Source organism: Talaromyces stipitatus, genomic scaffold, assembly GCF_000003125.1.
Source record: "Talaromyces stipitatus ATCC 10500 scf_1105507295541 genomic scaffold, whole genome shotgun sequence".
NCBI classification, from domain to species: Eukaryota; Fungi; Ascomycota; class Eurotiomycetes; order Eurotiales; family Trichocomaceae; genus Talaromyces; species Talaromyces stipitatus.
The window spans coordinates 749,068-767,104 of record NW_002990115.1 but is presented as its reverse complement, the minus strand read 5'-3'; the positions used below and the strand labels follow the sequence as shown (position 1 = coordinate 767,104).

Below are 18,037 nucleotides of genomic sequence, written 5' to 3'. Positions count from 1 at the left end.
GGAAGACTCTCCAGTTTCTGCATCTTGTTTCTATGCCTGACCACTCTCAGTTCTCTCATCATGGCGAGCGCATTCGGTCTGCGACTGACTCGCCGACCCCGACTGAATACTCAATGGGTTTGCGACACATGTCGCTCGTTTCATGTGTCAGTAGCGGTTCAGTCAGGGCATAGCCGGTGGTCGACAATCAAGCATGACAAAGCGAAGAACGACAAGGCCAAGAGCAAAGAGCGAGGAATGTTAACACAAGAGTTGATTAATGCATCGCAGCGTGAGTATCGAATCTGACTAGCTTCACACTGGACTCTCAGCAGACAGCTAACAAACCATGTGCAGTATGGGGACCAGACCCAAAAAATAACCCTCGTCTCCAACTCGCAATTGCCAAAGCGAAACAATCACAGATGCCCAAATCAATAATAGACAACGCAATTGCTCGTGGCCAAGGCGTCACAGCATCAGGACAAGCCCTCGAGGCAGTCACGATTGAAGCCATGTTACCCGGAACAGTTGCGGCCGTCATTGAGTGCATGGCCGAGAATAAAGCTCGAATTCTACAGGACGTACGATTCACAATCAAGGACAATGGAGGTTCTGTGACTCCGACTACATATCTTTTCGAGAAGAAAGGGAGGATTGTGTTCGAGAACAAAGAAGGAACAAATCCAGACGATTATCTGGATCAGGCAATCGAAGCCGGCGCAACAGATATAGACACAGATGCTGAAGGAAGACTGGTTGTGTATACGGAGCCAACGGCGACCAAATCTGTGGGAGAAGCACTTTCGCAAGCGACAGGTCTAGTTATTGCGCAATCACAGATTATTTGGGATCCGAATAAAGACACAATGGTCAAAGTGGAAGATCCGGAGCAACTCAATCAGCTTGACGAGGTTTTGGCTGCGTTGCGGGAAGAATCCAGCGTGCAGGATATTTTCCTAAATACAACAATCTGAACCAACCTTGGCCCATTCGTCTACAGGCTGTTAAGAGCAAGCCCGGGAGTTTCTTCTTCTCAAGTGAAGGAGAAAACGTGTACTATTACATATAACTGGCATCATTTACGCGACCTGCATTGACTGCAACATTGTACATAACTGAGCATCCGGGATAGATAAGATATATTTCAATCATCTTTCCGGAACTCTTTCATAGTACTTCTCATCAACTTCCCAATACCATCACTGCCCATGCTGTCAAACCATTCCAACATCTTCACCCTATATTCTTGCCAGGTCAGCTTCAATCCGCCTTCCTTTTCAAGCGTCTTCAATGCATTTTGCGTGACAGGTTTTCGCAACCTGAACTCTTCCCGGCCGGTTTCAGTACTCTGCTCCTCAAGAACAGCGAAACATGCTGCCGAATGGTTCGCCAAAGCAACATGATGACTAAGAGAAAACATCAATCCAAGTGAGTGATTAAATGCAGGGCCCTCGGGGCGTCTGCGGTGCTTTAATATCTCGTTCGAATCGTTTATATATTCCACAAATGCATCCTTGGCTAATTCAGGTACCAGGCAACCGTGAGCGTTCTGATCTTCGCGATTTAGTGCACGGTTTCGCCAAACGAGGTTGCACAGGTCCATGATATAGCCATTATAAAGACCGATCATTTCAGGGGGATAGAATTCTCCAGTGGACTTGTCCGGTGACCGCAATGTTTGAGATGTTAATGAAGTTTCAAATGAGTTCTTGTATGTAGCGAGGATACTACATAGGCGTGATATTTGAGCGAGATTAGATGTGAATGTCAGACTGTATATCACGGGTGGTAGGGGTACTGTCAGGCGGATATTGCCATTAGTCGAGGCATGGGAGTAAAGCTCCGCTAAATTTGAGTACAGATCGAGAATACTCATTATCACGGGTTTGGAATCACCCACATTCCTAGCCTCCGTGGTAAATGGTACCTCCATAAGCGACAGTAGGAGGAACTCGACATGCGTGATTAGAGACACCAGTAGCCTGAGGTTTCCACTAGTGAATGAGGAATCTTGTGTCCTGAGACTTATTCCCCATCGCCGAATCAAGTTTGCATAGAAGTCAAGAAGGTCTGTCCTTGATGATGCTGTATGATCTAAAACGGTGGTATCTAGTCGCTCCAGGTACTGGCTCCGAATGTCATCATACGAGCCTTTTGGTATAAATTGTAAGATACCGAAAATTTCTTGTCGATAGTCTCGCCCATTCCATGTTTGAAGATAATTATTGAGAAACGTTTGCACGGCATTAGGCAATTGCTGAAACTTGTTAGCATAATACGTAAGTGTGCAAATTGGAATTATCTGTTACCTTCGTGGATTGAACATAACCACAAACAGCCCCTAAAACATATCGAATAGCTTCAGAATCCGCAGAGTCCGGAAGTTTCGCCAATTCAATTTCATCCTTCAAGAACGCATCTAACCAATCTTCCAATCGATCTCTAGCAATTTCCGGTAACACGAACGCCATGTATTTGTGTGCCATGCGGTTCTCCAACATTGAGACTATCTGATTCGGCAATTCGATCTTCTCTAAGCTCTCCACGAAATTATCAACATCCCTCAGTTCTTCAAGGGATGTAAAGTTCGGCTTCACCCGCGATGTCTGTAGATCCGGAATAATTCCAGAGACCTTTCTTCGTTTGGATACACCGCGTCTCACAACCTGGAAGACATTATGTCCATTGCCGAACTGGATTCTTTCCAAGTTTCGTTCCTGCAACTGCCTCAGTTTGGCCGTCCACTCAGGATCTGGATGTTTGAAGAAGAATTTCGAGCGGCCAATTTCCCCGACAATAATATCAGGGTAGTAGTTTTTGAATACTCGTAGTAGTCCCATGAGCTCTTTCTCATCGTCCCCAGCATTGCGTAGGAGCTCCATGATGGCCTGGATCCGGAAAGGCTTCACATGCGGACGACGTGTTATTAAAGATAAGATGTGGCATAGCGGTCGACGCAAGCTGATCATATCGAGTAGATTAAACAAAACCGAGTAAAGCTTGAATAAAATGGCTGGTTCCTCCAGGAACTCGTAAACAAGCAGAAGCCATTGCAGAAGAAGTGTTTGCGTCGCAAGGGAGGGTTTGAGTTTTGTTGGCCCCAGACTGCATACTGCCTTGGTCACCACAATTGAAGGAACTCGTTCCAGGGGATACAGATTCTTGACCAACGTCGTGATAGTGGGTTGGTCCAAATGATTCGGTTTCGTGAGAACGTCTACCAGCTGTTCCAAGATATCGGTGGGAATGCCGACATTATAGGCATCAGATGCAATATCACTAGCTATTTCTTTGACGCTTGTATTTCTCTGTTTTGCTGGCACGGACGCAACTAATTCAACAGATCAGCAAATTGCGTAGCCATACATATAACAAGAGAGGAGAAATACCAGCTTCGAGATGATCTACACTATTCCGCAAACTTCTGAGCTGTGCTTGTATATCTCCAAACTGCTCATTCGCTACTATACATGAGTAACTATGATTCGTATATATCAGCAGGAAAGAATTGCATACTCACCCGAACTAGCAATCGGGGACGACATCTTTTTCTGATGTTTGTGTGGTCGTCAAGTGGATGAGTCCCTTTCGAAGAACATGAGCCAGACACAGCCCCTAACGACTCATGAACGCGTCAAATATGATATTATAATCATCGAAAATATTGGTTGCTTTGACTGCCCTATGGCGGATGTAAATGTTGATGCTATTCCGTGTCTGGACTTGACGCGTCTTTATTTGGTTCCCGTCTGACCAATCAGATCGCTGAATGCTTAAAAACTCAACCCTACAAGGATGTCTAGCTTCTGTTTATCTTGATAGTCGTAAAAAAATATGTGAGATTTCTATAATCTAGAGTAAGATTCTCTCATTCATCCGAAGAAGAGTAGTTGAATGTTCTAAGCCTATATAGTGATAGGATTACACGGTCCTAGTTTCTCACCATCAATTCCATGCATGATTTAAACGCAAACGGTTGGGTCTACTTTCGACGACGTGCCGAAGTACCAGCAGCCTTAGAAGCACCGGTAGATTTGGCTTCCTTGACAGTCTCAGAGACCACCTCGTCCTCGACCTCCTCGTCTGATTCACCTCCTTGGCCGAATTCGTTGACACGCTTGTAGTCAACCTTGTACTTGTAGCTCTGGTAGAGCCAAACGAAGAAGATGACATCGTCTCTAAGAGTTCCAAGACGATACAGCCATGGCATTTTGACGGTGAAAGCAAATAAGTCATCAATGAAAGTGTTGAGGAACTTGTACATCAATGCTCTTCCTGGCATATGAGCGACAGACTGGCAGAATGTTAGTAACAGTAGTCATTAGGCGAAGCTTGGACTAACCTTGAGACGGTAGTTGATGTACAAACTAGGAACCATCATGAGAAAACCATATGCGTAGACGCTGCCCACAAGAGTTTCGATGATAAAAGAGTACCAAGATTTATGAGTTTCGTACATCAAGCTGTAGACAGCGTAAGCGGCCAATAAGGGCATCGCCACAATGTAGAGATATTTGAAGGCAATCTCATCGTATTCTTGTGTCTTCTTCTCCGTTTCGGTGAGCTTATGTTTGTCCTCAAATGAGACAACATAGGGTAGGAAAGACCAGAACGAGTTCTGTGGGGGAGGGCGGAGGCGAACATCCACGGTCTTTGTAACTTTCCAAGCTTCAAGAACAATACCGAATCCTTGACTGGCGAGGACCATCCAAGAAGTGTTCTCGTTATTGTCGATTAGGTAGAGGAAGATGACCAATTGCATGAAGATGTTAGCTATGATAGTACGGACTGAAGTGCCGACGTTGTCCTTCTTCTTGCGCCAATGAGACTGTAACAGATGTTAGTCACCACCGACGGTGTTAGAAAAAGGAAAGGAGACTTACAATATCATTCTTGAAGGCAAGAGTCTCAAAAATCATATGCAAAACACTGACGATGGCGGTGGTACCGAGAAGATAAACATTCGTGTCCAAAAGGACTTCCTTGATCATCTCGAATTCACTTCCATCACCACCGCCAGGAACAGTTTGGCCATTAGCTGCATTGCGAGCATTTTGCTTTGCGCCTTCATCCATGCTAGCCAAGATATTGAACTTCCAATTACTTAAATTGTTCAAGACAATGCGGAGAGGTAGGGTCTCGACGGTGGAGTTAAGCTCAGTCATGTGTGACTTGAGCTGCCAGAAGGTATTCAGATACAAGACAGGGTAGTACCACGTATTCTGACCAGTAGTATCGCGTGCACCAGTGCTTTCCAAGTTCACATACTGTCGGACTGCGGGATGCATTTGCTGATAGTTCGCCATGCCAAAGTCAGGAATGACTGAAACTGTGAAGTTAGGATGGTAATAAGAAGCAATCGAGTATTTCGGTGTATTATCCCCTTCCTCATCGCCAGTTTCCTCAGAGCTTGCAAGAAGATTCTTGCGCTTCGCAACTTTCTTCTTTGGCAGATATTGGTTCAATGGGCGAAGGAAATGAACAGCTGTCTCAGGGCTGTAGTCTTTAGCAGCTGGGTCGAGCTGGTGGCCGCTCAAAGCAACGTAGAAATGTGCCCACAGAGTTCCGTTTTGTTGCACTTCCTTAGGCACCTTAAAAGTAGTATCAATTTCACGACTCTCGCTCCAGTTACCCATATTAAATGCCTTCTCTTCCATCACGAGGGACTCCTTCGGAACAGCCGACAATGGAAGCATGCGAACGGATGGAGAGATGTAGATACTGATATCCAAGGAACTATTAGAAGGCCACATCGGAGCAATCCCCGCTGGGATAGGATTGTAATTTTCGATTTCATTGCGAGCGGGACGGTCAGAATAAGCCGGGATCGGGCCAGTCGGGCCAGTCGATACAGCACCTTGAGATTGAGTTTTATTCCCGCCAAAGAACTGGCCCATAACAAATTGGACAAGGAAGAAGATCGCGACACCTTGGATGACGGTTCGGAAGTTGAACTTTGCTAAATGTCAGCCGATACCTGTCCTGTACGGATGATGACTATTGAAGGGTGTACTCACACCGCCCTCCTCCTCTTGCTGTTGTCTCTGCTCCGGCATCTTTGCTACTACGTATGTAGTATATTGATGAGCGGATAGCAAAGGGAGTGAAAGGATGGTAGAAAAAGGAGAGATTGTCGCCGTCCGCTAGTTACTTTGAACAGAAGGCGCCATCGACATGCTCTGGAAGGCGAGTGTCCGATTGGCCGATCCGTCAGGTTCTTGCATACCCCACGTTCGGGCATTGGATACCTTGAATTTCAGGCTGAAACATGTGGGTATATCGAAATCTCCAGGACTAACCCATTCATCTAGTCCTCTTCCTTTAAGCCGAATGGCAAGTATATATACAGATGCTCTATGTAGCAGTGACTAATGAAACAAACTTGAGCGGCTGAGGAGCTTGGAAACGGAAAGGGCAATGGACTTGCTGGACAAGCTCTATTTTCCCTCATGAATCATGACTGAAACCACCAATATCCCCCAGATACGCTTTCCACAGCACGGTGACCGCCGAGTATGGCTGATATCTTCAGGTGACAGCCCCATAGGGCTATCTGTAGCTCGCCAGGTTCTTGCTCACGGTGACTGTGTGGTGAGCGGAGTGGTACCGTCAAACATAGTCCGAGATGAGAATCGACGGACTTACTTTGAGGATTTCCTCGCGGAAGTTGAGAGGGACGAGGACCATGGGTGGAAAGATCGGTTTCGCACTTTTCTATTAGATATCAGGTATCACCTCTCGAGATTTTGAGTAATTGACGAACAACTCACCGATATACTGTATAGGAAGATGGGTGAATGTCAAGCCGCTGTAGCCGAAGCAGTGAATCTATTTGGCAGACTGGACATTGTACTTTGCTGCACAAGCCAAGCGATTGTCGGCTCTGTCGAAGAACTAAGTGCTTCACCACGAACACTGAGTCTGGTCCGGGATCAGTTTGAGACTAATTACTTTGGACCTGTGAACATAATCAAGGCGGCTCTTCCTCAGCTCCGCTCACAGAAAGGAGGTCACTTTCTCGTGTTGACGGGAATCAGTAAGCCACTAAAATTTGTGCCATATGGAAAGATGCATCATACTGACCTGAGCAGCGGCTCATCTTGGTACTCCAGGGTTAGGTGTATATTGTGCATCCGAATGGGCTCTAGAAGGGTTTTGCGATGTATGAGGCGCCAACACCCTTCAATCACAATGTATCTGTTAACTAACGGAATCAACCTGCAGAGCATCGCATACGAAGTGGCCCCCTTCAACATCAAAGTCTCCATCCTTCAATGCAGTATGGAAATCTGCATTCTCACAAACCTCATCAGCAGTGTACCTCCAATCCTCCCAGCATACTCCGCCTCGGAAAACAATGCACCACTTTTCCGAAATATACTAGACGGTCTCGTTTCACGATTACCACAAGCATCAGTAGCATCCGAAAGTATTACCAGCAGCGAAACACCAGCAACAATAGCAATAACAAGCCCCAACTCCAACTCCGAGAACGCAGAAAAACTGGGCCCTTTTTCATCCTTACAGGAAGTCGTGACTATGTATGCACCATTCAGTGCCGCGCACCTTGAAGCCCTTACACTGGAGACGGTGCATGCAATTACAGCAATAGGTGGACATGAGAATCCGCCTTCACGACATATTATTGGACAGGAAGGAGTAGCTGCTGTCAAGGAGAAGTTGAAGACTGTTAGTGAGGAATTGGAGGATTTTGTGCAGTCTAGTTACTCGGTTAATATTCATGAAAGTACTGCTGAGGAGGAGTTTAATGCGGATATCATGTAGATTTTTGAGGGTCTAATGCCACGTTCTATCAATAATTTCGATTGCACGCAAAAGAAAGAGACAAAAATGTAACAATTCTAGGAAACTGGTATCAACTAAACTCCGATCTGAATCAAAGACGCCATCAAAAATCAGATTACCCAAAAATGAATTCTAGGTTGCTCTAAATGCTTAACCTCCAAATTCTCCATCTTGTAGAGAATCATTCCTGCTGGTACTTGACATACCAAGCCTGCCGAACCTCCCATAAACTGCCCATATCCTGATTATCCCTGTAACAGCGAATCTCCTTCCAAGCATTTCCATTGGGAGGATTTTTGATACGACCGTCAATCTCAAGAATTTTCTTCATTAGGGCATTAGGTCCTGCAATGTTGTGGATCTCTGCTTCAAGAGGTGCAGGGGGGGTAGCACTGCATGGTGCTGTTTCTGGATCCGCTTTTGGAGATGTCGAGGATCTAGGAGGATCCGCCTCTGTCGGAGTAGCCAAGCTGGCGTTCTCCTGCTCCTTTTCAGACGTCGACTCTGGAATCCGGTCTGAATTGGTGTCGTTATCTGTGATCTTCAGACTCGTGTCAGGATGCCCAGGGGTTCCTGCTTCGGTGGTTTCGGTGGTTTCGGGGACTTCTGCAGCTACGGCAGTTTCAGTAGCCCATTCCTGAGCGACCTCATCGTGAGGCGCTTTCCGCTTTGGAGGACGTCCTCGTTTACGACCAGTTCCTTTTTTTGCGGCTAGAGCTTGTGGTGACGTTAGTTGTTGGGCGGTTGATGTTGCCTCTTTGGACACTATGTCATCTTTCTCACCATTCGCAATGTCATCTTTGTTGTCGTTGGTGGTGATTCCTGGAGTTGATTGGCGGGCATGGTCAAAAAGTCCCATAAGATTATAACGGGTACCAGACTCATCTTGTATGGGTTGATCGGGGGCTTCTGATAACGTATGATCATTCAATTGTAGAGCCGGACTCGGATCGATATCCATTTGTGTATCGTCTTTGAATTCTTCTTTCAACTTGCCGTTCATCTTTTCTTCGTTCTTGTCGTCTTCTATCTTCCCGTCCTGATTGTCATCAATTTCCATTTTCTCACCTTCAGCCTTGGAGTCTTCGAATGGTCCATTCTCGATCTTCTCGTCTTCGGTCTTTTCACCGACAGCGCTCAAGAAGACCCTCTGTCCAGTCGGCACCAAGAAACTGAGTTTTGCACCATCAATAGCCGTAATCTATCACAATCAGCATACGTCCGTTGACAAAACCCACACGTACAACTAACCTTAGCCTCCTTCTCGACAACAATACCCGATTTCTTCGCACCAAACACACGACAATACTTCCAAACATCCCCTACCCGCACGACGCCATGAGCAATCAAAGTCTCCAGTTTAACTTTCGAACTCTCCCCCGCAATCAGACCATGATTAATCTTCTGTTTCTGACCCCAAAATTGCTCGAATTCCCGCTCCTTGTAATCGTCGAACTTACCCTGAGCTCGTTCCTGAACTGCCTGTTTGGCTTGTTTCTGCCAATCGGGTTTGTACCTGCCGGACTCGAGGTCGGATTGAAAGTTGCGCAATGCAGCACGCCAGTTGTTATCATAGCGCAGAAAGCTCTCGGGGAGAGGTGGAATTTTTGACTCTGGATCGTCTGGGTCCGGATCAGGATTTGGGTGGATATGTGCCGGTAATCGAGAGAGGAGCTCTCGTTTCTCGTCTTCTTCTAGACATTCCCATGCCTTGGGGTTAGAGAACAGTCGCTATAAGAATAAAGCATATTAGCTGAGCGCATTTCATATTATAGCAGCTGGGGCGAACGTACAACAAGATCCGCATGAACCAAAGCCGATTTCGGGTTCGTCATAAGATAGTCTTCTCCCCAGGGGCCTCTTTTCCTCGCCGCATTCTGCTTCGGTGCTGATGACATAGCTCTTCTTTCGAGATGGCCGGCATCACTAACTGGCTTCGCTGCAGCTCGTAACTGCTTATTGCGAATTCTGAAATAGCAAGGGGTTCGTTATTATATGATAAAGGAAGAATGGAACATTGTGATTGAGAAGCAAGTGGATTTTTCCGTAAAAAAAAAAGATGAACTTGAAGGAAATTCGTAAATATTTCGAAGGAGAGCGCACCTGATGCTACTGCGGGCTTTCGGTGGATCACCGTTAACATCCAGCTGCTTCACCGCCTTGCGTTTAGGTGGCATTTTGACAGAAAGCTCCAACCTTGATCTCCGCAATCTGTTCAATCCAGTGTTTATTTATTCTTTGAACGACGTGATCTTTGGGAAAAGAGTTTTTGAGAAACACTTGGGAGAATAGGAAGAGGAGAAATGGTCAGGTCAACTCAGATCGCGAGGATAGATGGTGCGTCTAATAAGTCTGAGGCGAAGTGAAGAGAAAGATAGACTGACTCGTCTCAGGCCTCATGTTGGCAGCTTCTGTGGATGACGACCAGGTAATCTTGCTTACGCTGACTTCCAATAAAGGAAGCTTTATCAAGAACTACTCACTAAACCACTGATTTCTCTCAGGCGGAAAATGAATTGGCGCAAGTCAAGTCCCAAGCAAAGATGATCTTCAGACGCTTGAGTCGCAACTCTGCGCCAGAAGCCAGTATTGAGTCTGGACAATATACACTCCAGTAAGTCTTGAAGACAGACCCTCCCAGCAATTAGATGCCATGTCAATTAATCTATTGTCTGCGCCAGCTACCTCATCAAAGATGACGTTTGCTTCCTATGCATCTGCGACAAATCATATCCACGGAAACTCGCGTTTACATATCTCGCCGATATAGCCACCGAATTTACAACAACATACTCCTCCCAGCAATACAATTCCCCAAACCTGCGACCATATGCCTTTGTCGAGTTTGACACATTCATCCAACGAACCAAGGGGACCTATCAGAATAGTCGCGCAGCTGCAAATCTCGATAAGCTCAATGACGAGCTCCGTGACGTGACCAAAGTCATGACGAAGAATATTGAAGACCTATTATATCGAGGTGATAGCCTTGAGCGTATGGGTGAAATGTCCGGGAGGTTAAGAGAGGATAGCATGAAATATCGCAAAGCAGCTGTCCGTATCAACTGGGAGCTCTTGATGAAACAGGTAGATGGAATGCACCAAACGATGTGACGTGGAACGAGGCTAACATTTTCCCAGTACGGTCCGTTTGCTGCAGTTGGATTCATCATGTTGTTTTTCATTTGGTGGCGCTTCTTTTAATTGATACCCGTGCCCTTACCCCTGAATAACAACCCCTTCGTATAGATATATGACTTTTGATGATCCGTATGCATAGCGACGGTGGTGAGCTTATGCGATGCGCTTTCGCTCTGATGTTTCGAAATACTGAAATTGTAACCACCAGTTGATCTGTATTAATAGTATTAATGAACCTGCTTATTCAAATTTCATCCTCTTCCTCATCAAAGTCATCTTCCTCTCCCATATCATATAAGATCCGACCACCTTCTCCAGGACCATCGCCGGATTGAGCGTCGAAGTACGGTAGAACAACACCCTCTCTATCGCGGCGCTGGCGTTCCGTAAGCTTCAATTCAAAGGTAGACCCTGGCTCTGTCTGCTCTGGTGCGCCCACATCCTCGTCCGGCCGTCGGTACAGAGGATGATCTTCTAGCAACGTGATGACCTCCTTGACTTCTTCGGTCGAATAGCGACCTGCAGGCGGCATAAAGTACCACTCAACAACCCCGCGTCCGCTTTTCCTCCGATGCTCCAATTCCAGCACTATGCCTTCGACATGTGCTCGATCCTTTGAATCGTTTATTCTGCCAATTATTATTCCTTCTTGTTGTTCTTCAAGTCCAAAGACTGGTGCCGCGAGACTTCGATCGTGCGCTGCTTTTTGTGCGAGGATATGGGATAGGGGATGGAGCGTTATGATGGTTGTTGATAGGTAACTCAGCACTGACAGATCTGGTGGCGCATAACTTTGATGTGCTTTGACAGGTACAACGTCGCGATGGTATGTCACTACCAATGAAGTCTGAATGGGTGCTGCGCTGGGAGAAGGGTTGACCGGGGCGATGAGTGAGCCGAAATAGGACGGTAGATGGATTCCCGGTTTGCTTAGAAGGGGATTGATAGCATCGATGATAATCAGTCGTCCTATTCCAGTCAGTCTCGTTTCACTCAGCAGTTATGTAAGACATAGCTCACGTTTATGTGAAGAATTAGAGTACCCCGCCGCAATTTCCTTGGCCATATCTGTGGGCTTTTTGCGTGTTGCAAGAATGAATGAGTCAACACCATTGGGTCGTTCTAGGGTTTCGAAGGCGATGAATGTAACATGAACTTTCGATATCTAAGCAAATGGTAAATTAGTATGACTATCAATGATAATTGATAATCTGATATAGCAACCTGCGTTCGCCGTATATACTCGTTGAGCAAAGGCTTTCCTGGCTGTTCTAACGAGTCCAGTACCAATGTCAGCGGAGAAGCTGTGTCGCGCAGACTGAGCAATTTAGAAATCAACAATAGATTGTGCGTGCGCCGGTGCGAAAGATTACTAGCGGACGACATGGTGACCATGCTGTGGTGTCTTGAATTGCCTTGAAATTTTTCCATGACTAAATAGCGGGGAGTTTATCGATAGCTCCAGCACTTTTCTATTTTGGGCCTCAGGCAAGCTTCTACGGGGGACGCTAGTGCCGAAATAGCAATGCAAAGTGGATCCACGTGGGGCAGCGATTACTTGCAGCTTTGGCTTCACTTCAGCAACTGTTCATCTCTTCGCGCTTGATTCAAGACAGACCGGTTGTGCAGGGTCCTCATATGTGTTGGAGCTGTACATCATGTACACTACGTACCTCCGCAAGTACAGGTTTGTCTCACATGAGACGAATCACATTCGAAACCAGGGGTAAAGGTGATTTCTGACATGCCATGTACGGATCCGTCAACGAGGTTATCCCTTGCATACCCCAGTCAGGGGCAGGTAAACTCAGAACAAAGTTAACAAACTCTATCAATTGTTCCTGAAAGCGGACTCGTCACGAGGTCAATTCATGCAGGTCCTATATAGACCTGGGGCGGTGTCTCGAGGAAGGCAGCTCTGCAGGAAAGAAGGATGAACACCGCACAAGCTTAAACCATCAATAATTCATCCAATATATGCTCGCTGCATGGCTGTAGATCAATCGCTCACTCATTGACCTAGGCTTCGTTCTGTCAAAATATCTCCAGTCACAAAGGAAATGGCAGCGTACAGACCGATCCTCGCAGCAGCAACACACATCACCCGCCGAGCCGCAAGACGTCGCTTCTCCATCATCTCATCATTGCTATTATTTTCTCTTCTATTTCCTATATTCCTTTATCTTCTACTCGGAAACGTGCTTGCCAGCGACCCTCGATTGGTTCCACACGCAATCCGAAACGCGCAGAGCGTGTTATTCATCACAGCCCACTCGGATGATGGCAGCTTATTCTTTGGTCCGAGTATATTACAGAGTTGGGGGAGGAAACATGTCAACCGATATGTCCTCGTCTTGTCATCTGGTGGTACATATACCTACCTTCTACAAGCTGTCTTTTCTCATCTGACGGAAAGATATTAGAAAACTCCGAAACGAACCGCCTCGAAACAAAAGCCTCTTGCGACCAATACTCCATCCCGGATAAAAAGTGCCTCATCCTCGAAAACAAAGATCTCCAAGCCCACAGACCATGGGACGAACAACTAATCCAACGAATCCTAGAGCGGCATGTCACAAAATGGAATGTCGATTTAATCATCACTTTTGACGCATACGGTATATCGAGCCATGACGAGAACCATGTCGCGCTGAGCAACTCCGTGCAACGGTTTAGTAATCTCCATGACCATCACAACCCAGTCGCTTATGCGCTACAGACAAAATCCATGTTTAGAGCGTATTTGTCCTTGCTAGATTTGGTACCGACTTCGGTACCATTCACTTTCCGCATTCTCCAGGCCATGTTCCTGTCCGTGCCGGAGGGGTATCAGACTTCCTTGGACGGGAAGATTGCTATACCACCGCCCAAGGATGGAGATGTTTACGGCGACAAGGCGTTGATAGTTACTAGCTGGAGTCGACATGTCAAAGCCCAAGAGGCGTTGAGGAAGCATGCGTCAGAGTCTTCGTGGAATCGGGTTCTGTATTCGAGTCTAAGTCGGTATATGTGGTTTAATGATTTAAGGAGGATGTAATGTATAATATCTCAAGACTGAGAAGTATTCTTCCATGTATTCCAAGTGTCTTCTCGAGCTATATAAAACCAAAAATTAAAACAACTGTATTCTATGCTACATGCACAAGGGTATAAAATACAACAATAAAAGAAGATGGGCATCACCATGTATGCTCAATTGGCCGTTATGAAACGCGGACGCGATGTAGTTGGTAATCAATCAACTCCCAAAACCTGAAACCGATAAGAAGAGGAAAAAAAAAGAAAAACTGGAAGAATAGAATATATACGATGCGAAGTTTTACCTTTTCGTTTACTCCTCGGTTCTGTGGCTAAATGCAAATTGTTTTTTTTTTTTAATCCTTCTTTTTGCATTTTGTGATGAGTTATGACTTGGGCCAGTCCCTGCAGAGGCCGAAAAAGGTGCGGCATACTTTGCCGAATTCGACGCGAAGATCAAAGCCTTTCCATGAGCCCTGAGCAAGGTGTTGAAGGCGTGCGTCGTGGTGGGTGATTGGTTTCGAGCCCATGTTGCCGTATACACCGCGTCCGGGACTATGAATGCGTTAGCAGCTTTCGCGAGACAGGAGATGAAAAGGAGCATACCTGAATCCAGTTATAGGTAGAATCATGATATCATCCGCTAATTTGCTCTTGCCCCCGTCATGAAGACCAGTCAGCGCATTCCATCGAAGTCCTATGCGATCCTCGAGCCAACTCCGTAACGAGACTGTGATAGCGTCAGGGCCCGTAAAGATCAAGGGTTCCAGATAATCAAGCTCTTCGTATGCTTGCGGCGTCGTTAGATTACCGCCATGGTGGCTGGCAACCTCGTCTATTATACTGTATAGTTTTTGCATAAACCACGTCAGGGCGGGGTGACCAGGGGAAGACGCTAATGCCCATTGGGTCAATTGAACGGGATTGGTATATCCCATTCGCCAGTAGGTATCGGTATCTGGGGGACAATCCGCTTCTATGCCAAAAATTGCCCTGACAGGTTTGGTTGAGTTGTACAAGATGTTTGTCGCATTGTCGCGCCAAGGTTTCAAGTCGGACTTTTCGATCCAGGTCGCCGGCGACCGTATTGGACGAGTGTCAACATCTCCGTACTACGTAGCGTTAGTATGCAGTGGCCTACCCAAGGCAAGGAAGCTGACTTACAACGCCGCCAATGTACTTGCAGACCAAGATTCGGAAAATGTCCGATTTCTCCACCATCCGTGGCAGGGCACTGAAATGGTCGATGAACTCAGGCTCGTACTCCTCCAAAAACTCCATGATTCCATCATCGTTCCAGAGAAAGTAAGCCATGGGTGTGTCCATCACTGTCTGCATCCATCTCTCAACGCTGTTGCGGATTAAGTCTGGCCAGGTGTCGACGTGGGTATTTTTCCAAGTCTGGTGTGCAACCAGGGGTATTTCCGTATTGTCTATAAGGTGGGTAGTATTCTTAATATTGGTCAATTGGGATACGAGACGCGCCGCTTCAATCATAGTGGTTGGTCTGGGGGTCGACGGTGAGAGCCATTCCGGGGGGATATAGAATGCTAAAGAAGAATTGAATGTCAGCTGTTGTTAATTCCGAGCGAAAATCAGAATGTACCTCCACCTCTAACAGTCGAACTATTTATATGCTTCCATATTAAAGGAGTATCGCTCGAAAATTCGTGTTGCGCTGCAGGGTAATGTTGTTGCGCGAATAATTCGTCCCCTCGGTGGGACAGAATGGAAAATGCAATCAGAACAAAGGCAACAGAGGCAACCGCAAGACGTTGCCAGCGACGTCTCAACACACTAAAAACTCCCATTGTCTTTTCCTAAGGAATTTTCCCTCTCAAGTCGAGAGACTAGGAAATCGGATTAGAGGCACCGTAGGCCTTAGGAGCAAAAGAACGGATAAGGACGCCGTGGTGGAAATTGAATTAAGAGATCGAAGATACGGTGGTTTCGGAATGATTCTGGCAATGCTGGGGTGTTAAGTCGAAAAGAAACACAAAAGAAAATAAAATCTTTACAGAAAGCAAGAGGCCATGTTGTCGAAGCGAAGTGAAATGAAGGAATTGAAGTGGGCAGTGAAGGTGGGCGGCCAACCAGACGTGGTGATGGCAAGATCAGCGTGGTGTATCAGAGTCCCTTTTTGCACGGGCGAAGTCATACGTAAGCCTCAAGCGTGGCCAGGTTTTTCAGGCTCCCTGCTTTGCTCCTGAAATCTCAGGCGCGCCAAGATTGTATCCAGCAAGTGGGTAGATCGGAGCGATATTATTGGCCAGGTCATATTTGCGCGGAGTCGACCCATTCCTGTTCAGGCTCAGCTCTAAGCCTTCAGTGAAGCTAGGCCAAGGGGAGTATTTAGCGGAGCATCTTAGCCTCAACTTTCTAGAGACACGAACGCAAAGGGGCTGTGGCAAGACGCGTGTGTGTCAGATTGCCTATTATTATCACGCCGTTGTGTCTGATGTGTACTCCGTACTGCCATGGTATCAAAATGGCCCCAGAGACGTCTAAAAGTCGAGGTACTTCGACAAACTGTCCTGTTCCTAGATGATGTCGTTAAATTCTTAGCGTATGAAGCGAACACATACAAACTTCAAAATAGCGCTTCTGACTATGGAGACTTGGACAAATAGTCGAGCAAATTCACATAGAAATCCTGCCAAAAAGGTTAATGTGCTGCCCATATAAAATGGCTGGTGCCGTCACGAAGATTATCCGCGGTTAACGCCTCAGGCATAAAGGCAGTAAGCTACTGCACCTTTGGTCTATCTCGTCGCACGTACAATTTCGCGGGAAACCAAACTAACTTTACTAAGGAGGGAGGACAGTTGAGGTTCGAATTTTAGGCAGACTTGAAGAGACAAGTTATAACACTCAATGCAACAGAACGGGAACGAGCACAAGATAGTGGAATAGGAAATATTTTTGGTCAGGCCGCTAAATCTGCTTTCAACAACAGTCTCTGCGTTTCCAGTCGGTGGTAGTGTGGTGTTGGCCTTTCGGTCACTCAGAAACATCCAACAAGCACAATGACCGAGCCACCTATGAAACGGGCCCGTCGCACCGATATCTCAACCATGTGGGATACAGACGAAAAACGGTCGAGGACCTCTCACACACCTGAAGCCGACTCGCGCCATGGAAGCTCAAGACCGGAGGATTCTCGCACAAGCACAAAAGATGACCAACGTCGTTACCGCTCCCGCTCGCGTGATCGATATCCACGGAAAAAAGATAGAAGCTGGTCTCGCGATCGCGATCGCGATCGGGATGGTGGTAAACGTGACTCATATAAGGATGGACGGGGTATGAGGGATCGTGATCGGAGTACCAGTAGAGATCGGCACTATAATAGACGTGGTATGTACCATGCTGTTCAGCCAACATCGAACTTATCAGTGCTGACGAGAAGTTCTATAGGCAATGCGAAATCAGGAAGACCTGATCGATCCAGATCACCGCGCAATGGTACACGTTCCCGCGACTATCCAGCTCGCGACTCAAAAGCAGACTATAGAGACAGCAAACGAGATGGTGTGCGACGGCCTGACCAACGACGCACAAACGGAGCGTCAAGGGGAGGCACCCGCGACGAGGAAGATATCGACCCTGCGGATATGATGAGCGACATCGAAGATTCAGACGATATCGAAGCGATGATGCAGAAAGCGGTTGGCTTCACCAAATTCAGGAGTACGAAGAACACAAAAGTACCCGGAAACAACATATACGGTGTACGGAAAGAGAAGAAGACAGAATACCGACAATACATGAACCGTGTTGGTGGATTCAACAGACCTCTCAGTCCCGGCAGATGATCTGACATCTACCGAGCAACGTATTTTACTTCCGGTTGAAATTTCAGCAATTGTAACATACATTTACAGAATCTTTTCATTGTGGCATACTTGGGAGTTGTGGGCGAATCTTTACTTTTTGAATCTATATCAACACTGAGATGCATGAAACTTGCGATGTCCCAAGTCTAGGGATGGATCTTGAAAAACTTTTGACTTTCTATACGTGCATTTAGAATTATTCCTTTCGAGGTTCTTCCATGAACTGGTTATACTTGTCAAGAACAGTTCGAACT

General features: G+C 46.5%; 10 protein-coding genes across 14 annotated transcripts; 5 read left to right on the top strand and 5 right to left on the bottom strand.

The window, feature by feature from the left end:
- The first annotated feature begins 32 nt into the window (after positions 1-32).
- On the top strand, positions 33-2,130 carry TSTA_026120 (DUF28 domain protein). Its single transcript, XM_002479690.1, has 3 exons — positions 33-271; positions 337-1,410; positions 1,517-2,130. Exons 1-2 carry the CDS (start codon positions 61-63, stop codon positions 954-956), a joined length of 831 nt encoding a protein of 276 aa, XP_002479735.1. The 5' UTR covers positions 33-60; the 3' UTR covers positions 957-1,410; positions 1,517-2,130.
- On the bottom strand, positions 1,127-3,527 carry TSTA_026110 (Mis6 domain protein; the record flags this gene model as incomplete). The annotated part of the gene is made up of 4 exons (XM_002479689.1): positions 1,127-2,239; positions 2,292-3,313; positions 3,372-3,446; positions 3,503-3,527. The coding sequence occupies 4 exons, from the start codon at positions 3,525-3,527 to the stop codon at positions 1,127-1,129; spliced, it is 2,235 nt and encodes a 744-aa protein (XP_002479734.1).
- Positions 3,528-3,809: 282 nt separating this feature from the next.
- Positions 3,810-6,162, bottom strand: TSTA_026100 (CLPTM1 domain protein). The gene is made up of 4 exons (XM_002479688.1): positions 6,000-6,162; positions 4,866-5,936; positions 4,325-4,810; positions 3,810-4,276 (listed from the first exon to the last, which is right to left on the bottom strand). The coding sequence occupies exons 1-4, from the start codon at positions 6,036-6,038 to the stop codon at positions 3,965-3,967; spliced, it is 1,908 nt and encodes a 635-aa protein (XP_002479733.1). The 5' UTR covers positions 6,039-6,162; the 3' UTR covers positions 3,810-3,964.
- Positions 6,163-6,305: 143 nt separating this feature from the next.
- On the top strand, positions 6,306-8,991 carry TSTA_026090 (short chain dehydrogenase/reductase family protein). Its single transcript, XM_002479687.1, has 4 exons — positions 6,306-6,710; positions 6,768-7,018; positions 7,074-7,144; positions 7,207-8,991. The coding sequence occupies exons 1-4, from the start codon at positions 6,439-6,441 to the stop codon at positions 7,765-7,767; spliced, it is 1,155 nt and encodes a 384-aa protein (XP_002479732.1). The 5' UTR covers positions 6,306-6,438; the 3' UTR covers positions 7,768-8,991.
- TSTA_026080 (uncharacterized protein) lies at positions 7,265-9,845 on the bottom strand. 2 transcript variants are annotated; one of them, XM_002479686.1, is made up of 4 exons: positions 9,582-9,845; positions 9,040-9,519; positions 8,572-8,989; positions 7,265-8,505 (listed from the first exon to the last, which is right to left on the bottom strand). In XM_002479686.1, exons 1-4 carry the CDS (start codon positions 9,684-9,686, stop codon positions 7,970-7,972), a joined length of 1,539 nt encoding a protein of 512 aa, XP_002479731.1. In that variant the 5' UTR covers positions 9,687-9,845; the 3' UTR covers positions 7,265-7,969. The 2 variants fall into 2 exon arrangements, with proteins under 2 accessions (XP_002479731.1, XP_002479730.1); XM_002479685.1 differs by having other exon boundaries at positions 7,265-8,989.
- A 142-nt stretch (positions 9,846-9,987) lies between these two features.
- Positions 9,988-11,501, top strand: TSTA_026070 (protein transport protein sec22). 2 transcript variants are annotated; one of them, XM_002479683.1, is made up of 5 exons: positions 9,988-10,125; positions 10,182-10,216; positions 10,293-10,402; positions 10,470-10,875; positions 10,930-11,501. In XM_002479683.1, exons 1-5 carry the CDS (start codon positions 10,092-10,094, stop codon positions 10,990-10,992), a joined length of 648 nt encoding a protein of 215 aa, XP_002479728.1. In that variant the 5' UTR covers positions 9,988-10,091; the 3' UTR covers positions 10,993-11,501. The 2 variants fall into 2 exon arrangements, with proteins under 2 accessions (XP_002479728.1, XP_002479729.1); XM_002479684.1 differs by having other exon boundaries at positions 10,470-11,501.
- TSTA_026060 (killer toxin sensitivity protein (Iki1), putative) lies at positions 11,174-12,364 on the bottom strand (the record flags this gene model as incomplete). The annotated part of the gene is made up of 3 exons (XM_002479682.1): positions 12,154-12,364; positions 11,950-12,094; positions 11,174-11,898 (listed from the first exon to the last, which is right to left on the bottom strand). The coding sequence occupies exons 1-3, from the start codon at positions 12,358-12,360 to the stop codon at positions 11,174-11,176; spliced, it is 1,077 nt and encodes a 358-aa protein (XP_002479727.1). The 5' UTR covers positions 12,361-12,364.
- A 461-nt stretch (positions 12,365-12,825) lies between these two features.
- On the top strand, positions 12,826-13,966 carry TSTA_026050 (N-acetylglucosaminyl-phosphatidylinositol de-N-acetylase, putative; the record flags this gene model as incomplete). Of its 2 annotated transcripts, none has more annotated exons than XM_002479680.1 (2): positions 12,826-13,296; positions 13,353-13,966. In XM_002479680.1, the coding sequence occupies exons 1-2, from the start codon at positions 12,990-12,992 to the stop codon at positions 13,964-13,966; spliced, it is 921 nt and encodes a 306-aa protein (XP_002479725.1). In that variant the 5' UTR covers positions 12,826-12,989. The 2 variants fall into 2 exon arrangements, with proteins under 2 accessions (XP_002479725.1, XP_002479726.1); XM_002479681.1 differs by having other exon boundaries at positions 13,346-13,966.
- TSTA_026040 (glycosyl transferase, putative) lies at positions 13,712-16,116 on the bottom strand. Of its 2 annotated transcripts, XM_002479678.1 has the most exons (4): positions 15,554-16,116; positions 15,112-15,497; positions 14,554-15,059; positions 13,712-14,502 (listed from the first exon to the last, which is right to left on the bottom strand). In XM_002479678.1, exons 1-4 carry the CDS (start codon positions 15,756-15,758, stop codon positions 14,334-14,336), a joined length of 1,266 nt encoding a protein of 421 aa, XP_002479723.1. In that variant the 5' UTR covers positions 15,759-16,116; the 3' UTR covers positions 13,712-14,333. The 2 variants fall into 2 exon arrangements, with proteins under 2 accessions (XP_002479723.1, XP_002479724.1); XM_002479679.1 differs by lacking the exon at positions 15,554-16,116 and having other exon boundaries at positions 15,112-15,525.
- An 857-nt stretch (positions 16,117-16,973) lies between these two features.
- On the top strand, positions 16,974-17,762 carry TSTA_026030 (uncharacterized protein; the record flags this gene model as incomplete). The annotated part of the gene is made up of 2 exons (XM_002479677.1): positions 16,974-17,304; positions 17,365-17,762. The coding sequence occupies 2 exons, from the start codon at positions 16,974-16,976 to the stop codon at positions 17,760-17,762; spliced, it is 729 nt and encodes a 242-aa protein (XP_002479722.1).
- Positions 17,763-18,037: the final 275 nt, after the last annotated feature.